The sequence below is a fragment of the Theobroma cacao genome, chromosome 10 (assembly GCF_053813885.1).
Source record: "Theobroma cacao isolate CCN51 chromosome 10, ASM5381388v1, whole genome shotgun sequence".
NCBI lineage: Eukaryota > Viridiplantae > Streptophyta > Magnoliopsida > Malvales > Malvaceae > Theobroma > Theobroma cacao.
Genome location: NC_142648.1, coordinates 27,276,352 through 27,295,324, shown reverse-complemented (window position 1 = coordinate 27,295,324; position 18,973 = coordinate 27,276,352). Strand labels below are relative to the sequence as shown.

General features: G+C 33.4%; 1 protein-coding gene and 1 non-coding gene across 3 annotated transcripts; both read left to right on the top strand.

Annotated features, from left to right (window-relative positions):
- The first annotated feature begins 5,593 nt into the window (after nucleotides 1–5,593).
- On the top strand, nucleotides 5,594–5,666 carry TRNAR-ACG (transfer RNA arginine (anticodon ACG)). The gene has a single exon. It is a non-coding gene; the product is annotated as a tRNA-Arg (tRNA).
- Nucleotides 5,667–8,176: 2,510 nt separating this feature from the next.
- On the top strand, nucleotides 8,177–18,759 carry LOC18587330 (agglutinin-like protein). 2 transcript variants are annotated; one of them, XM_088810655.1, is made up of 8 exons: nucleotides 8,177–8,492; nucleotides 12,396–12,738; nucleotides 12,832–12,958; nucleotides 13,540–13,837; nucleotides 13,946–14,035; nucleotides 15,160–15,879; nucleotides 15,959–16,113; nucleotides 17,966–18,759. In XM_088810655.1, the coding sequence occupies exons 1-8, from the start codon at nucleotides 8,469–8,471 to the stop codon at nucleotides 18,321–18,323; spliced, it is 2,115 nt and encodes a 704-aa protein (XP_088666781.1). In that variant the 5' UTR covers nucleotides 8,177–8,468; the 3' UTR covers nucleotides 18,324–18,759. The 2 variants fall into 2 exon arrangements, with proteins under 2 accessions (XP_088666781.1, XP_088666780.1); XM_088810654.1 differs by having other exon boundaries at nucleotides 8,178–8,492; nucleotides 12,829–12,958.
- Nucleotides 18,760–18,973: the final 214 nt, after the last annotated feature.

The following is an 18,973-nucleotide window of genomic DNA, read 5'->3' as shown; positions in this document are numbered from 1 at the left end:
TCAATTTTTTCACTTTTGATAGCTTCTTCTATTATTTCTCTCGATAAGACCAAATCTGTAAAGTTTTTTGTGGCATTGTCGATCAAGCGCTCATAGAATGGAGCTCGGAGCGTATTTATGAACAAAACAGTCATCTCCTTATCAGTGAGAGGCGGCTGAACTTGCGCTGTTGTATCTCTCCACCTTTGGGCATATTCCTTGAAGTTCTCGCTTTGCTTCTTTTCCATAGTCTGCAATGACAACCGATCAGGGGCTAATTCAGCCACATGCTTGTATTGGGCTATGAAAGCTCTTGCTAAGTCTTTCCAAGTCTTAATACGATTTCGATCTAGCTGTACGTACCACCGAGCAGCTGACCAAGTCAAGCTGTCTTGGAAAAAATAGATCAGTATCTTATCATCGTGAGACTGTGCAGCCATCTTCCGACAATACATGGTAATATGTGCCATGGGACATTTTATTCCATCATATTTTTCAAATTCCGGAACCTTGAACTTGGTAGGGATCAATACATCTGGCATTAAGCATAGCTCGGTTGCGTCCATGGTACCAAACCTATCAACTCATTCGATAGCACGAAGACGTTCTTCTAACAAATCGTACTTTTTTTGGTCTTTTTCATTTTTTCCTATTTGTGACGAGTCCTTTCTTAGTTTCTCTTGTTCTTTTGGATCGTCTAAATCTGGGACGTGTATTGGTTCAGCAAGATTTATCCTAGAATATGGCCCAAATTGCCCTTGAGTCGGTTGATGGCCCAGCGGGGGTGGTGCATTGTAATAAACGGGTGGCATCACTTGAGGGTGGACCCTTTGAGAGGTTTGGGCATGTGGTGGAGTGAACCCTGGGGGATAGGATGGATCATCCCTTTGGTTTCCATCGTCTTGTGCTGGTGGGTTTTCTGACGGAGTTGGCTCTTCGATTGCTCTTTTTCCTTTACTGAAACTCATCATCAATTCCATCATCTTTGCTAACTGTTCTCTCATTTCTTCTTGAGCTCTTTCCATTCTGTCCATTCGCTCTTTTTGTTCTTCTTCCATGATCTTTGCTCACTGACGCGTATTATGAACACGTTGGTCACTTGGCTTAGGTGGTCGAGCTATTTTGGAACCTTATTGTAATCATAAACGTGAATTAGATGCATGCATGAATGAAAAAATGAACCCCTTATCTTTATTTACAGGCGAAAATACTTATTGTCATGAAATGAGGATTTACGCACATATGAATGATCATGTACTAAAAGTATCTGTCACATAACACCCCTCAACAAAGTAATTCAGTGCATAAGCTATTTTTCCTTGTTGCAATTCAGGAGTCATCTTTTGCATTTACTTCGTCAATGGCTGTCAAATGACAGACTTTTCCTATATGCAAAATTATGATGCAAACATGCATATGCAAAAAGTTCAAGTTAGTACAGTAAACAGTAATTCCAAAAGCTATTCTGATTAAAAAAGATGAATGAAAATAATTAATGATATGATACTTTTATTACTTTGCGGAGAAGAACTTAGAACAAGGGGATTATGAAAATTCCCTTATGTGTACCTAGTCAAAAGGTATATTCTCACGGGTGAAGCTCTACCTAAGCAAAGGCGACTCTCGATATTCTACATGCTGAGTTTGGGTTGAAAATGGAGCTAAAGGTTCCCAAATCGCTCCTCACTATCGTCCACACGGACTAGTAAGGCACCCCGGTCCTCACCCATTACAGGCTTCAAACGGACTAGGTTCGATCTGAGTGGGAGTCTTCACTAGCCCATGCGGAGGTTATCACCTCACGAGAGCGTAGCTACTTAACCCCCTCCTAATTAAGGATAAAGCCCGGGTGGAAGGCTTGTGCATGAATGCAAGATGTGTAGTGTGTGAGAAGGAATATACTGACCTTGGACCAATAATTTCACACTCCCCTTATCCTAAATTTCCCGCAATTATTAAAATAGTGAAGTAATAATAGCAAAATAAATGAATGCATTAAACAAAAATATGCAAAATTGATGCTAGGGAAAACAACAAATTATTTAAGGCTTAAGATAACTTATGATTAATTAATGGCTTGACTCTCGAGGTCCCTAGTGGAGTCGCCATTTGTCGTGACGTGCGGGTCCGGGAACCCGTCCGTCAGACGTGGGAGAAAATTAAAATCCGTGTGGGAGTCGCCACCAATCTTTTTATCTAGGTATGATTGGTCACCTATTAATCTGATTCTAATCGACGAAGTCCTAAATTAATTTTAGGCTCGTCGAAAGAATGAGAACCGATCCACGTTTTTTAGAGATGGGTTCAGGAGTGCGATTACGCACGGAGAAGGGTTAGCACCTCCGTGACACCCGTTCCACGAACGGTACCATTTAATCTTAAGTTATCTTAATATATAGCCTTCTCTTAAGTTAATCCCTACTTTATTAATTAAATTTTTATTGAATTGACAGACTGAGTTTTTCACTTGGTTTTACGTATGCATATGATGCAAGCGTAGAATGATGTCATGACTTATTTATTTTAGATGATGGAGTCGGTAATCTTTTATTGGAAAATTATTCGAAGACCATCCCAACGCTTTGGTGAAGTCTCGAAATTCTCCTCACCTAGAGATATCCCCGGAAGAACTCGTCTCTACAAGTTCCTCGGGGAAACCCCATCATCGGGATTTCAGCACCATTTGCAAGATAAATGTGGCGTGCTATGACAGGATAAGATGCTGATGTCTACATGCACGCGTTTATCGAATTAAGCGGTTCATAATTCGTCCAATTATGTGTTTAATAATTTATCACCTTATTTATATGTTTATTTTGTCATTTTTTTATTTTTTTATGAATTATTTATTTTATTATTATTATTATTATTATTATTATTTTGTTTTTTTCATTTTTTATTTAGATCCATATCTTTTAATTAACATTGTTGATTAACATTTAACTTGATTATATAACTTATCAAATAAACAATTAATTAATTTTTCCAAACGATTAAATTAACTTTATTTAGTAATATTTATTTAAGCTAATTAACTAATATTATTAATTTAAATTCAAATGCAACATTATATAAATTTTTTTATATATATTATTATTTTTTTTACAACAACTATTTGACTTAACGGGCATTGGAGTTTAGAGTTTGGATTTATCTCGACGTTTCGGTGAAAATCCGTCTCGAACTTTGCATAAAAAAAATCCACTTAAAAAAAAGCAACTCTTTGCCTTTCTTAGGTGGAATTTCTTCAATAATCATTTTTTCATTCATTTTTTTATATTTTTTTTTTATATTTGTATCATGTATTTTTGTATGTATATTATATTTACAACTATCTAAATATATTTATAATATAACTATTTCTTTCTCTTTTTTTATTTTATTCTTCCCATTTACTTACTCTTGTTATCGTTATTGTTATTATTTAATTATTTATTTGATTTCTTAAATATATTTTTTCTTATTTATTATTTTATAAATACATTTATAATTTTTGTAAAAACTATATTGAATGCTAATAAAATTAATACTAATAATATAATAACCCAAATAACAAAAAATACAAAACTTACCTAATTTTGAATCCGACGAAACCCAGATGAATTCAAGAGCCCACAACTTTTTTTCTTATCTTGTTTCTTGGTCAACTTGCTTCGTCTTCTTTTTTATTTTCCTTTTCTTTCTTTTTTTTTTCCTTTCTTCCCTTTCTTTCTCTTTTTTCTTTTTCTCTTTCTTTTCTTCTCCCTCCCCGCGGGTCCCCCTTCTCTTTTTTCTTTTTCTTCTTTCTTCCTTTCTTTCTCTTTCTCCTTCTTCTCCCCGTTGGCTTCTTCTTTCTTTCTTTCTCCTTCTCTTTCTCTCCTTTCTCCCTGTGGGTCTCCCTTCTCTTTTTTCTTTTTCTTCTTTCTTCCTTTCCTTCTCCTTCTCCTTCTTCTCCCCGGCGTAACACTCCCACCGCCGGCGCCTCTCTTTCCTTCCCTACGCCGACCTCTCACCTCTCTCTCTCTTCTTCTTTTTCTTCCTCTTTTTTTTTCTTGCTTTTTTTGGGGGTTAATTCTTGGTTTTTTTGTTTCAGTTTTTTTTGGTTTTTTTTACAGGTGCCCCCCTCCTCTGGTTTGCTCTGTCCTCTTCTTTAAAAATGGGGTTGTCCAAAAATTTGGACAACCTGATAATGGGGCTCTAGCACCAAAGAGTTGGTAGCCAGAGCCCCATTACTCATGGTGGTTGGGGAAAGGATGGCTGGGCGTACGCCCAACCATACCTCTTTTTTTTTATATATATATTTTATTTTATTTTATTATAATTTAAATTTTTTATTTATTATTTTTTTTTTTAGGTGTCTACAGTAAGCTTCTGATTCTAAAGGAATTGAGGGTTGAGAGGATGATTTTCTTGTTCATGAGCCATCAACTTTCTCGTTTCTTTTTCTTTCTCTTTTTCTTGGATTCTTCAAGAATAAGAATGAAGGCAACACAAGCGAAGGGTTTTAGGCGATTTTCTTCTACTTATTTATATTCATACTTTTTATTTATCTTAATATTATGGCAAGATTCAAGTAAAGGTCATGAAGTTTCTCTCTCTATATATATAGTTTTAATAAGTGTTAATTTAAGTACAAATTATGGTAAGTTCTTCTCATTCATCACCTATTAATTAAATTTTTTATGAAATTTTGATATATCATTGACCTACTCATTGAGTTTCATCAATTTAGCATTTTTTTTGTTTTACTTTTCATTTACTTAATTTTATGTGGCAACTTCACAAATTCCAACTTTAGGGAATGTTTGATAAACTATTGAAATTTTTCAAACTGATAAAAAATTAAAATTTTTAATGATTTAATTGTTATTATAATTCAATGTTAAAATCACTAAATATATTCATTGAAAAAGTGTTAAATTGTAAGCTATTTTTAGCTTCTTAATGTATCAAGTCAATTTAATTATTAAAAGAAAAAATTATTGAAAAAATATTTTCAATTTTGGCTTAAAGAGAGAAGGGGTGAGAGGCATATCAAGAAGAGAGAGATAAAAAAATTGAAGAGAGAGATAAAAAAATTAAGGAAAATGAGAAAAAAAAACTTTTATAACATAGTGTTAGTAATGAAAATCTAGAGTTAAATGAGTTAAGGAAGCTGACAGAAACCCTAAGTATTTTCATGCTATGATCGAAATCTGAGCAGCAACCCACTAGATTTTGGGCTTGAAAGGAACAAGAGAGAAAAAGGGAAAAGGTAGAGAGAAAGAAAGGAGAAAATGAAAAAGAAACAAGGACAAGGGTATACACATCATCCTCAATAAAACATTATTTCAGCATGAGGATATTAAAAAAAATATTTTTGACATGTCAATGTCAAGTCATCACCGTTTAGTACGTTAAAGGCCACATCAATGCTACATTTGTGTCTCTTATAACAAATTTAAGAAGAATTTCTCATAAGGATCAAAATACATAAAATAGTAAAGAATAGGGATTGAATTAAATAAAATTTATAATAGAGAGATTAAATTGAAAAATATATAATATAGGGATATATTGTATACTTTAATCAAAACAAACAGGGACTTAAATTGTTAAAAAATAGTAGTATATAATCTTGGCATTAAGCAATAAGGACTCCATGGCCCAATGGATAAGGCGCTGGTCTACGGAACCAGAGATTCTGGGTTCGATCCCCAGTGGAGTCGCACTTGGATTAAGTTTTGCGAATTTTCCTTTGTGGGCCAACGAGGCCGTAACGTAATGGAGCCCAACTTTCTAACGTCCAGCCCCTTTCGTAGGCCCAAAAGCAAATCCTTTTATTTTTCTTTTTGCAAATTTTGAAAAACAAAAAAGAAAATCAAAGCAATGTTTTTATTTTTTTGAATTAATATTTCATTATGCATCCTCATAAATATCTTATTTATTTATTTTCTTCAATATTTACTACTTTTTGAGAATTGCAATAAATATTATAAGTATTTACTAATTTCAACAATTCCATACGTTTTTACTTTAATTCATAATTTAATAATCAATTTGTTATTTCTAAACGATATAAATTGAAAAATAATTATATTTAATATTATAAATAAAATAAAATTAATACTTCATTTATACATCATTAAACACAATTCATAAAATGAATGAATGAATAAAGAAACTGTTATATGTTTAAGTAAAAAAAAAAAACCAATTATTTTACATCTAAATTCAGTGATATATACCTCAAAATTATTAAGTTTTAAACATAGGTATGCTTAATCAACAAAAAAAAATAATAATAAGAAATTATTATAGTTTTCTCATTTTATTCAAAAATGAAATTATTACTGACATGCGTTATGAACGAATCAAATATTATCTCTTTGTTAATAAATAAATTTTATTTTTAAATATTTATAAAATAATACTCTATGATTAAGTGATACCATATACAGACAATATATTAAACATAGAACCTTAAAAATATGCTTAATTAGGAAATAAGAAAATATACTCTATGATTATACATGTTGGTATAATTGAATAATTAAATAACATACATGTTGGAATATGTTTATCTATTTTTGGTATAAAGAACAAGAGTACTCCAACTATATCATTCATATATTAATACAACATGGATAATTAATAGGATAAGGCTGACAAAACAGATCAATATAGAGAAATTGTCTTCATCTACACTATATGTTTATACTTGCAAAAAACATACAAAAACTCCATAGTTATTCTTTTTTTCAATTTTTGTGGCACCCCTTCCAACCCTAATTACCCAAAATTTATATGCAAAAAAGTGAAAAAAATCATATAATTATATAAAATTAGATATTTTCAAAGCATGTATTTGTATATATTTGGATGGGTTAATTAATGTCAAATACTTTCACTCAAATATATTATATAAGTTATGATCAGTACGAAATTATATAAATATGCTGATGATTGCAAATAGACAACAACATGTGGATCTTTATTTTTTGGATAAGATGTTTAGTGGACCTTAATCTAATAATTATATAATTTAATGTGGATCTTTATACTATAGGACATTGGGTTAAAGCTTTGGTCCTTATCCCACCGACGATAGTGACATGCAAATTGCCCACTACCACTACCACTACCACTAACCCTAGAACTTTCTTTTCCTTTTTAACCTTTATGAACCCTAGACCTTTCTAGTTTCTAGTCAAATTAAGAATTCATGTACGAAAAGGTGAAAGTTCCAAAAGGCAAGACAGGGAAGAAATGAATAATTATGCTTACACCCTTTTTACTTTTGTCTTTCTTGTCTTGTTCGTGATTTATTTGCATTTTAACATCGAATTCGTAAGGGTAAGTAATTTTTTATTAAAACTAAATTAATCGAATAATTTGTAACGGTTTGATTAATTCGGAAATGAATAGGGTTCGATTGATTTTGATTTTGAATTTGTTTTATTGAACTAAATTAATTGATTTAAGATTATAAGTATTTAGATAGGTATATTTCAATGTATTTTTATTTATATTTGTTGAAATATTATAATGTTTTTAACTATATTTGTTGGAACATTTTAATGGTATTAAGCTTACGGCATTAATACTTTGTAATTAACATAGAAAAAAATGAAAATAAGAAAATTGGGCTTAAAGTCGAATATTTCAATTAAGTTTGATTTAGACTGAATTAATTGAGCTAATTTGATTACTTAGTTAATACTTAATTTTCAATTGGTTAGATTAACTTTTAAACAACATTAGGTTAATTTAGTTTAAATAAATGAACCGGTTTGCTCACCCTTATTTATTTGGTTTCAATGTTATTATATGGTTCTGATATTAATTATTTTCAAAGATGTGTTTATAAATATATATAATATTGACTTAACTTTCTATGAAAATGAATTAAGACCACAAGCATTTCACAATTAAAAAAATCATAGGGTGCTAAATGCAAAGATGTGAAAAGCCAAAGGGTGTAATTGCAATTTAACCCAAAAAGGAACTGAAACTATTTTCGTCAAAATGAAACTGAAATGCAAATGAAATTGAAATGCAATCAAAGCAGACCAATCACGAGTCAGCAACAGATCGGCTCATTCCTGACCACATCTTCAGACACGCCTGTTCACACGTGTCATCTTCTTGGCCAGTCAGCTCCCACGTGACGTCACGTGGACTAGGTCCCACCATCTTAACCTTCTTCCTCCCCCCCAAAAAGAAAAAGAAAAAAGAAAATTATATTTTTTCTTTCACTTTCTCTCGCTTCCTCTGTTTACTGTTTCTCTCTTTCGTCTTCATTGCTTATTTAGCATTCCTCTGTTTATTCTAACAAAAAAGAAAAATCCGAAAAGTAACTTATATTTTTAATTTTCAGTTTGAATTTTGTGTGATGTTTCATTTGTTTTAGTGGTCTTTTTTTTTGTATTTGTTTTTGGGGAAGTTGGCGATGTGTGGAGTAATTTCAGCACGTGCTTTTGAATCGAGATTTGGAATTGGATTTGTGATTAGCTGCGGTTTCTTTAGAAATGTTTGATTGGAACGACGAAGAGGTAATTAGATCTAAAGTTCCTTTTTTTTTAAATTTTAATTTAATTTCTTTTCTTGCTCTGTAAATAACTCTGTTTTTTAAAATTTTTTTTTGAGTATGTTGTTTCAGAAAATATGAATTCAATTTCATTTTTAATTTATTTTATATTTTTTCAATTTAAATAATTTTACTTGGAATAAATTTAACTGAAAATTTGCTATTTTGGCTCTGTTTTTGTGTTCTGTCTATGTTTTCACATGGATCTTTCTGTAGTTCAGCTCGAATTAATTCACTATGAAAATTGAAGTGCACTTGTCAAGGTTTCTATTTAAGGAAATATCTTTGCTTAGGATTGTGATGCAACTATCAATTATAGTAACTGTAGTGAATTTTTTTTTTTAAAAAAATTGTTATGAAATTAGCAAATTATCGAGGGTGCTTAGGGTACTGGTTTTTATTTTCCATAATGAATTATCATCATTTTCGATGAATTATTCAATGAGATCTTGGTTTTTGGTTAGCAATGATATCATGGAAAAACTATGGGTCTTAGGATTTCCTTGCTTAAAAATTCAATGGTTTTCTTGCTTGAGTTGAAAGAAAAATAGGAGTCTTGGGTTTAGGTAAAGAAGATACTGAACACAGGAATGAGGTTAATGTTAGAGATCTAGGATGAATTGGACGTGTTAAGCTGTACAAGAGTGGAGTAATCCTGAGAACAATTTTAGTCTGGAAAACCAAAGGATGTTTTCTGGGGTTAACATGGAGCTTTGGTCTTTATGAGGTATTAAAACAATTCATTATGAAGAATTTATATGGGTTAGGAACTAGGAAGCATGAAAGACGAGAATCAATGGAGTGAACTTGTCTGCTACTAATTAAACAGTTTATGTGCATGGGGGAGCAGAGCATTATTCTCTGTTCTGCAGCCTCTTGTTAACTTAACATGAAAACAGAAAAGTAGAGGAAATAAATAACAGGGTGAATGATTATTAGTGTCAGTATTTGCAGTTGTGCTGTAGGTTGCATGGTTTATAATGAGTGCAAGGATGAAGGTTCTTCTTCATTTTATGCTATGTGGCTGTTCATAGTTTCTTCCCTCCCCACTTCCTTTATTTATTTATTATTATTATTTTTAAATTAATTTTGTTGACTCCCTAATTTCCTGGCACCTATGAGGACTAAAGAGTCATCTCAAGGGACTTAGATAATTTTTGCATGTAAAGTTCTCTCTAGCCCTCTTGTGTCCGTATTACTATTCTAATTGTAAAAGCAAGGGGAGTCCTTGGTTTATAAACTTAATCATAGTTGGCCTTCAAGATCATTCTTGTAGCTTAAAAATAATTAGTTTATTAGAGAAATTTTCTGTGTTATTAACAAGGAGACCAAGCACTGAGGCAACCTGCTCAAGCCCTTTAGACGGTTTTGGACACGTAACTAAGGTTGGCCCTGGTGATGTGAGATAGATAGAGCTACTTGATGGATTAAATTTTTTACATTTTGTTACCATTTTTTTGTGTGATATGCTTTAATTTTTTTTACATATATTTATGGTATTTTAGATTATATATGTTGTTTTCTATTTATAGTATTTTACTTATTTTCCAAGTATTACGTTGTTATAGTTATATTTGGTAATTTGAGCTTATATTAGGATTTAGGGCTTAGCTTTTAAGTACGCATATCATTTAAGTTTGTAGTAGCTTAGGATTATCTATAATGCTCCTGCATCAGTATGTGCTATTGCCTGCCTCATGATGCAGAACAAGTCATCTTAAACAAAACACTCAAGACGTAATCTGGAATTTTAATCAAGATTCTCCCAATCTTAAATCTCAACTCTCAACTCTCAATAGTCAATTCTTAGTATCAAAATTGCCAATATCAAAGCCTCAATATACAAATCTCCGTAATTCATAGAACTCCAAATCTTATATCTAATTGGTTATCTTGGTATGTTTAGTGTAAATATTCCTTTTAGACTCATTAGGCTGCTGTATTATTTTGGATTATTTTCTGATAGAGGTTTTAGAACTCTAAACCCTAGTTTGTTCCTAATTCGATTGGACATCAATTTTAGCTCGTCTGGTTTTCGTCACTGTTTTTGGTTTTCTTTTTTACCATTTTCACTGCTGCACTACATCACATACTTTCATGTGGAATATTAAAATCTACAATGTCAAGGCAGTGTATATTTGTAATTGAAATTTCGTGCCACCTTAATCAGGCCTCACAGGGGAAATTAACTTTCTAGTTGTTCACCTGTCTGCATTCTTATTAGACAGACATATTTGGTAAATATGCATGCTTCTTGATCGCATATGGTAAAGAGTGCTGTGAACCACTCCGCTTGCATTCTTTGTAAGTTATTACTTTTAGCAGTCTAAGGTAGTCTTCCCCTTTTCATTATGTTTGGGAGAGGTTGTGCCTTCATGCCTACATCAGTGAGCTATTTATTAGCAAGGAAGATCTTTGAACAGATATTCATTTCCTTCATATTTGCACGCTAGGGAAGCTTATGTAACCGTGTCTGCAGTTGCATGGGCAGTAGCATCCATAGACTGGACAACAATTTGTTAAAATATGACACAGCTCTTGATAAATACTTTCAACTCTTGACTGTAATTGGGCCTGAACATAGCCTTTTAAAAGTAACGGTTTGCTTCATCATGTGTACTCTTCCCCTTCCCTGCATGTATGTGTTAATTATTGATTAACATGTGAAAAAAAAAAGAAAAGAAAAACAGAGTTTGAATTTTAGTACTTAATGGTGCCTGCTACATTTGGGATGGGGACTTAATAGTGCCTGCTACATTTGGGATGGGTTTGTTCACGGGCCCTTCAAGAACCCACAAATTTATCATCAGCAAAAAAGAACATATTTACATGTGATCAGATAGGATATTTTAATTGTGTTCAAAAAAAAAAAAAAGGGATATTCCAATAAATCTACTCTATATCTCACTACTACATGCGTACTTCTCCTTGTCGATGGACTATTTAAGTACGCCCTGGATTATTTTTCCCAACCTATATGTCTTACCTTTGTATCTGATGTGTTAATTTCTGGAGTTCATGAAAGATGGGCTTCCTATATCTTCTCAATCAGCAACTTCAATTTCTTTTAATTCTGTGTGTCAGATTCAATTCAGCATGTATTGTCCTCAATTGTGCTTTGTGTCTTTTTTTTTTCCTGGTTCAAAGGGACTTGCACATCTCGACCATGACTATTTTTTGCTCCATCAATAAGAAATTACTTTTGATGTTGAATCTGTTTGCTTTACATCCAAGTGAGAGAACAGTAGTGTATTATTTTATCTTTTTTTGCAATTTTTTGTTTTGTATGTACATAGAAAGTAGTGTTATCTAAGGTTAATTTGTGGGAAGGATGCTTTAAATTGTGATTCAAAGTAAATAATTAACAGTAATAGGTCCAATCAACATAGAAACAATAAACATTCTTGAGATCAAATTCATTTTGGAATCAAATCATGTTGAAGGAAGATTGAATGGATTTCAAGTGAAGTCAAGACATTTGAGCAGAAGGAAAGAAAACTATGAGGCTTTGTGGAATAAATGAGGCTGTGATACAAGTGAACAAAGTAATGATCTGGGTTGGGGAGAGAGCTTGATGATTTTTTATTATAATCTCCATTCGAGAAACTCATATCCTATCCTTCTGATATCTTATGAGTTCTAAACAATTTCTATCTTTTTTTCCTGTGGTGAAATTATCGTTATTGGCAGTGATTTAATGAGGCACACCCATGGGCCCATCCACCAAACAACAGAGCTGCTGCTTCGCTATAGCTTTTCAATTGTTTTAACCATTTTACTTTAGTATTATTATTTTGATTGCTTCATATGATAATACTTTCTTGGATGTCATATGAGTGGTGATATGATCCTTTACTCATATTTTCAGCTAACAAATATAATATGGGGTGAGGATGGTGAGAGTGATGACCATATAGTACCTTATCAAGAGGGAAGTGAAAACTGTCATAGTAAGAAGGAATGGAGTCAAGAAACTGCAACCATAAAGTCTACTGACCAAAAGACACCTGGGGATAAAGTTGATCTTCATGGAAGAAAGGTGGAGGGCAGTTCCAATTTCAATGCAAATGGAGGGATTGCCACTTCAGGATTTGGCATGGTCTCGTGGCCAGAGTTATCTTTATCTAATGCAGCCAAAACTGATCAGGATTCCATGGGAAGTGAAGTCTCTAACCATTTGGCTGAAGTAAATAAATATAGTTCAACAAATGGTGAGAATATTATTTATTTAGACTAAAGCCGATGGAAGTTGTTTTTTCTTTTTCTTTTTATAACCCTAAATAGGCACATTCTCTCAACAGCAGGGACGACTGAACTTACTAAAGATTCTCAAATATTTCAAAATCCCAATGAAGGTAAAGAACAAGGTGATTTAGTGGACTACAGCTGGGCTAACATTGGAAGCTTTGATGATCTTGATCGAATTTTTAGGTAAAGCACAATTTTTACCTTTCTTGTAGCTTATGAAAGCATTGTAATGACAATCTAGTCTGGAAGATTGATATTTGTGCAGTCATCCAAGTAGCATTTGTTATGATTCTCATGTTTTCTTTTGAACTCGGTAAGTAACCACAAGTTGATAACTTTTCTTCCCGTGGAATGACCCGTGGTGTCTTCACATAAGTGATCATTTTATTTTTGTGGACTTCTAACTTCAAAATTTTCAAGTTTCATTTGCTCTAAGTTGTAACTATTCTGTGTATTCTTAAATGTGGAACTAAAGCACCTGAAACTCCTGCACCAGTTTGTTCACTTTGGTTGTCCAAATTTAGTATGCCCTTGTTTTGTGTTTCCCTTGATTTTGTAGCAGTGTTCCAAATTAGCGTAAGTAAATTTATAAAATAAGCTTGCTTAATTATAAAAGCATTTCTTGCTTCAACTACCCCCGTCCCCTTCTCAGGGAAAAAGGAGATAACTCCAATCATAGTGTTCCTTTCCTTGTTTCTCATTCTTTTTATCATACACAATGGCATCCATCTGACTCAATATTCTCACAAGTGATGATTTTACAGCAATGATGATCCAATATTTGGCAATGTAAGTCTTGGTAGTGCTGATGACTTATGGTCCTCATCTAAAGAGGTAACAAACAGCGCAGCAAAATCCTTTCCTACTACTATGGATTCTCCTAGTTTAGGTTTAGGAGCATTAAGGAGCACATCTGAGAATTTGGAGGTCAAAAGAGAATATGAGCAACAAGATAACCAGCCATTTACCCTTAGTTATGAGAAATTGGATGGTTCCACATCTCATGGTCTGCATCATGTAGAATTTGCTGGAGATGAAAGTAAATCCATAATTGAGGAGCAGGTGCGAAAAATCCACATGCAGAATGATCAATTCTTTATTACTCATGCTTTTAACTTAAACAACTAAACCAAGCTATAAATAACATAATTTCTAATTTTACTTTCACAGATGAATGTGGAAACCAGGGGAAAAACCAGTGCATCAAAGTCTTACATGGTTGCTGAAAAAGTTATGGCCCCTAATGAATTGGGTGATAAGGTATTCCTATCATACACTTAATACTTAACTATTCAAATTGGCTTTGGTTTCTGGTATATCTCTTTAACGTTTGGAATAAATTACTATTTTCCATGTTCCTGGGGATGGCAGGTTTGAATGATGTCCCAATCACTGTGCATTTACAGAACTATAGGAGTAGGTTTGTAGAACCTTTCTTTAGTGCTATATAGGGAGCGAAAAAAGAGTCCAGCATCTTTAAGGGCAGAATATTAAAATAAATAAATAATTTTGTTAGCTATAAACAAAATAGATGGGTGGAATTGGTTGTTAGATTGTCATGTGCCTGGATTTTAGTGGGTTTGGCTTGGTATTATTAGGTCATGGAAGATATCTAATAATATTATCCAATGACAACCATCCAGGAAGAAGTGCCTCTCCTTGTCTAATTCTAATGTTATTGTATATTTAACTATGACATTTAACTGTGATTATGTGCTTTCCATTGTAGACACAGTATTTTTCAAGCCGTTGCCACATTGTTACTGTGTTAAGTTTTATTTGAGCTTTTGGTAGATGCTGATATAGCTTGGAGTTTGGAATAGCTAATAGATGCTGAGAATGTAATATTATATATTGATGTTCTAATGTCCAATATCTAATTTATTAAGCTGAATCAGGCCCACTTTTTTTATATTATGGCGATTTGAGAAATATTGGTTGGGCAGAAGCTTAGTTTTGGACATGTGGATGATTGCTATATACATTGACAACAGGTTTACTGGTTTATATTGTCCATAGAGCTATGAAGTTAAGATGATGGAGATTGCTTTAACTAAAGACATCTTTGACTTATTCATGTATAAAAAAGTTATATCCCATTTAGCCTAAAAATGTCATCCGCAGAGGACTTTTATGTGTTAATTTGGCCTATTTTTGTTTTTCCTTCAAGCTTGAGTAATTCTTTCTCTTAAATAATAACTTATTTCTTGACCCAATATACAAGAGAACTTCTTGAGGGTTCTTCCTTCTTTTTTTTCCCCCCTGGGGGGGGGGGGGGGGGGGGGGAGATTGCTGTTATTACATTAATTTACCATCATTTTAAGTATTGCTGTTCCAGTAAAGATGTCAATGTGTTATTTTTAGTTTAATTCTTCTCTGTGCAGGCACATAGGCAGAAAAAGCTGTTGAAATTTTGGAAAAAATCTGGAGACATAGGTGAGGCAAAATTATTACAGGATTTATATGGTACATGGACTCCATCTGGAAACCCATTGGCTCAATATGAGAATAATGTGGCAACCTCCATAGTAAAATCTTCTCCATCTTCAGTTGTTGGTCAGCAGAGGCAGCTTCGAGGATCTGACTCACTGCAGTACCAGCACATCTCCAATACATTTGTGGCCCCTTCTGCATACGGGAATCTTACAAACCAATATCCTACAATACCTGTTTTGTCCAACGTTCAGTCTGGAGAATTTAAACAGCAACCCTTGCTTTCTTGTTATGATGTTTCCCCTAGCAAGGCAAATTCTGTAAACAGGTCAGTTGAGGCTTCTACAAAACCCTTGAGCATGACACCTCAGGAAAAAATTGAAAAATTGAGGCGGCGCCAGCAAATGCAAGCACTACTTGCCATTCAGAAACAACAACAGCAGTTTCATCGTCAAGTTCCTTGTGCCGATCACTCTGTCATTCAAAAATGTAATCAAGAAAATCAATTTCAGCATGTTGAGAGAGCTGATGTTGAAGACCTTACCACTCTTGCCTCATTTGACCCAAACTCCTCTCTAGAGCAAGATGACTCTAATACAGTCTCTGTTGCAGTTGATGACTGCTCAGTGGAGGAAACAGTACTTTACCGGCTACAAGATGTAATTGGAAAGGTATGCTTGACTTGCTAATAAATTTTTTCCCTCATTGGCTAATAAGGAATCAGTGACACCAACAAATCAATGTTCACAGTTGGACATCAAAATTAGACTTTGCATAAGAGATAGCTTGTTCCGGTTGGCTCAAAGTGCGATGCAGAGGCATTATGCCAGTGACACAAGCAGCACTAACAAAAGTAGCAGGGATGAAAATGAGGTTGCAAAAGAAGAAAATAAGAACCATAACAGGTTAGTAAACTCTACACTGTTGCATTTATATTTATTTTGAAAGGAAAACTGATTTTATATTATCCTTGGAAACATTAATCTTTGTCATCAACTCTCCAAAGGTTTTAGCAAAATTAAATAGCAGTTGATTACTTATGGTTTGCACTATTAATGGATGAATGCTGACTTAGTGAGGCATCAATGTATTTTAAGCCAAGGCGAAAAATATAGATGAAATAGGAAGGGTGTTCAACGAAAGATTTTTTTTCCCATAACTCATTTTCTAGGTTGATGAATTGCTAGCTTTATGACAATTTGCTATTTTTTACACTTTAAATAGCATGGTGATAACTATGGTTTCACCTTCCCTTTTTTTCACCTGGGCTTAGATGGCTCTATTATATATTTATTGGCAGTTTCTTTAGATCCTGTTTGCATTCTTTTCCTTTTTAATTTGTGGAAAGAAGTAGAAAAAGGGAAGATTTAGGGCCTTGGTATGTTTCTTCCATTTTGCGTTGACTAAGAAGAAAATTCTCCAATCAAGAGACAATTTTTTTGCATAATGATCTTATAGGAAATTACTGGAATTTTTTAAATAAATTTCTTTTAAAATTCTCAACATCTCTTATGGCTAAAATTTTGAAAGAATTAGCACCCCTTACCTGTCCATTTTGTCACCACATAAGATTTCTGTTTCCAATTTCTTCCATAGATGCAGCCAAGGAAGGGTAACCGCACATTGCCTTTGTACGAATGTAATTTCAGTTAAGCAACTTACTTTTTTTTCTCTTGAGTTTCCATCTTTGATAGTTGATTAAAGATAAAGCCACATTTCTTAAATTAGGTTTGAATCAGTTTTTAATTGTATCATTTGGTATAGAGCGTTTGCTTCAAGCTCTAAGAGTTTCATTTATGTGTTCTTTTGGGGTTCAAGACAATTTCAGTGTCCATCTAGAGTTCCAATCCTTATGAGATATAATCCATTATAGATCATGTGGACAACCAAAATGATCAAATAAAGCCAAGATGAAAATGTCATAGAATATTCAATCATGGCCTTTAAACTAGGAAACATGCATCCACAAAAGAAGAATTTGCTGGGCAAATTAAATGATCTGTGGTTAAATTATTTTCGGGAAGAAGAAACTCAAAATTTGGTAACTTTTGAATTTAGCATCTGCTTGAAGTACATAAACTAAGGTGTCATAATAATGGAAAATTAGAAAAAGCCATAGATAGTAATGAAATTGTCGATAGGAAGACTTGGTGTATTTCCTGACAAAACTGAATTCTGCAATAGCTATGTCACTGCAAGTTTTGGACATTGACGATCAACAATATGCTCTAGAGTGTTTGACAAATGGAATTGTAGCTCTTACTTAACGAACCAAACAATGCAACTGTGTCTAGAAGTTTCCTTTCATCTACACTATCCCATTCCATTGCAGTATTTTGGGAGGGAATTATGGTGAACATTCAAGCATGCTAGGTTCTTTTCGTCACCTCAATTTTATTTTATTTTTCATGTTATTAACAGCCAAGGTTTGTGTAAGTTAAAGAAGTATATGCTTACTCATTTTTTGTTTATTAATTATCTGCTTCTCTGCTGAGATTTCATAAGTTTCCATGATCTGGTCACCCTCCAACAAATTAAAAATCATTAGTGTGGTTTTATTTGGTTTTTGTTTCTTGCTTAATGTAGTATATCATTGTAAAGTCTTCTTCTGAAGTTTCAGATTCTTTCCATAAATCAACAGCCTTTTCCAACTTAAAATATCCATCTCTATCCCTTAATGCTGCATTTTGTGCCTGTTGGAGTTAGATTGCATTAGAAGCTTTAGTATCATCTTATTCATAAGCTGTACTGGTACAGGATGTCTGACGCAGAAACAGAGACCAATCCCATAGACCGAACAGTTGCTCATTTACTTTTCCATCGGCCTTTGGAGTTGCCAGGAAAGCATCCTGAGACACCTGAATCACCTGCTTCCACAAAGTTCCCTTGTGAGCGCAAATCAGCAAGTTTATTGGGGTTGCCTATTGGTTGCATATCAGACAATTCACAAGTTCAACAAAACCTTATCCACCAGGTCTTGAAAGGTCCTTCCCCATTGTTGGACTCCCAACAAGTGGAACAATTTAAGAACAGCACTTGCATAGATGGTTCTGAGAATGCATCAAACTATGGACCTGCAGATGTTGGAGCCACTGAGGTTGAAGCCTTGCACTGAAACTTCTGAAATTATTTTAAGGGTAATTCCTTCCTTTAATACTTCCAAGCCTATCATGGAGCCATGACAATCATCTTCGCTTAGCTGGATCTTTTTCAACTGGCAGGATCTGAAGCCTTAAAACATTGTCATTTCAAGAATCTGTAGACATCATTTGCTATACTCCAAAACAGCATAGGTGCTTGTGTTTGAAGTCAATCCTAGCTTTGTATCTTTGGTCTAAATATTCCTCGGTCTGTCCATCCTCTGACGTACTCCCTGGAGACAACTTTGTTTATGTGTGTCTTCTAAACTAGACCTCGCTTGATATGTCAAACCTAATAAGTCTTGGCGGACCAAAATTGCCTCTTCTATTCTTCTTCTAACCCAATTTGAAGTTTTAAAAGCTGAGACTCATTATCGAATCAATGCATCACCTGTCGTTTATTACTTTAAATATCCTGCTTTAAGCCGGTACTTTTCTCTTATTCTTGTGCTTATCTTCTTCTGTCCTAATAATACTAGCTCCATGTATAACATATGGTACAATATTGTCATCATTTATTTAGTTTCTTCTTTCTTGTTTATATTCATGTTTGAGTTGAATTGAATGTTTTTGAGGCATTGTCAGTTTCCACCATGAATGTGCTTGTGTTGGTATTGGATTACAT

Excerpts from the sequence above, each read along its gene's own strand:
- LOC18587330 (XM_088810654.1), top strand. The coding sequence starts at position 8,469 with ATGTTTGATTGGAACGACGAAGAG. Across the intron at positions 12,959-13,539 it reads GATCTTGATCGAATTTTTAG|CAATGATGATCCAATATTTG; the intron begins GTAAAGCACAAT and ends ATGATTTTACAG. Across the intron at positions 14,036-15,159 it reads CTAATGAATTGGGTGATAAG|GCACATAGGCAGAAAAAGCT; the intron begins GTATTCCTATCA and ends TTCTCTGTGCAG.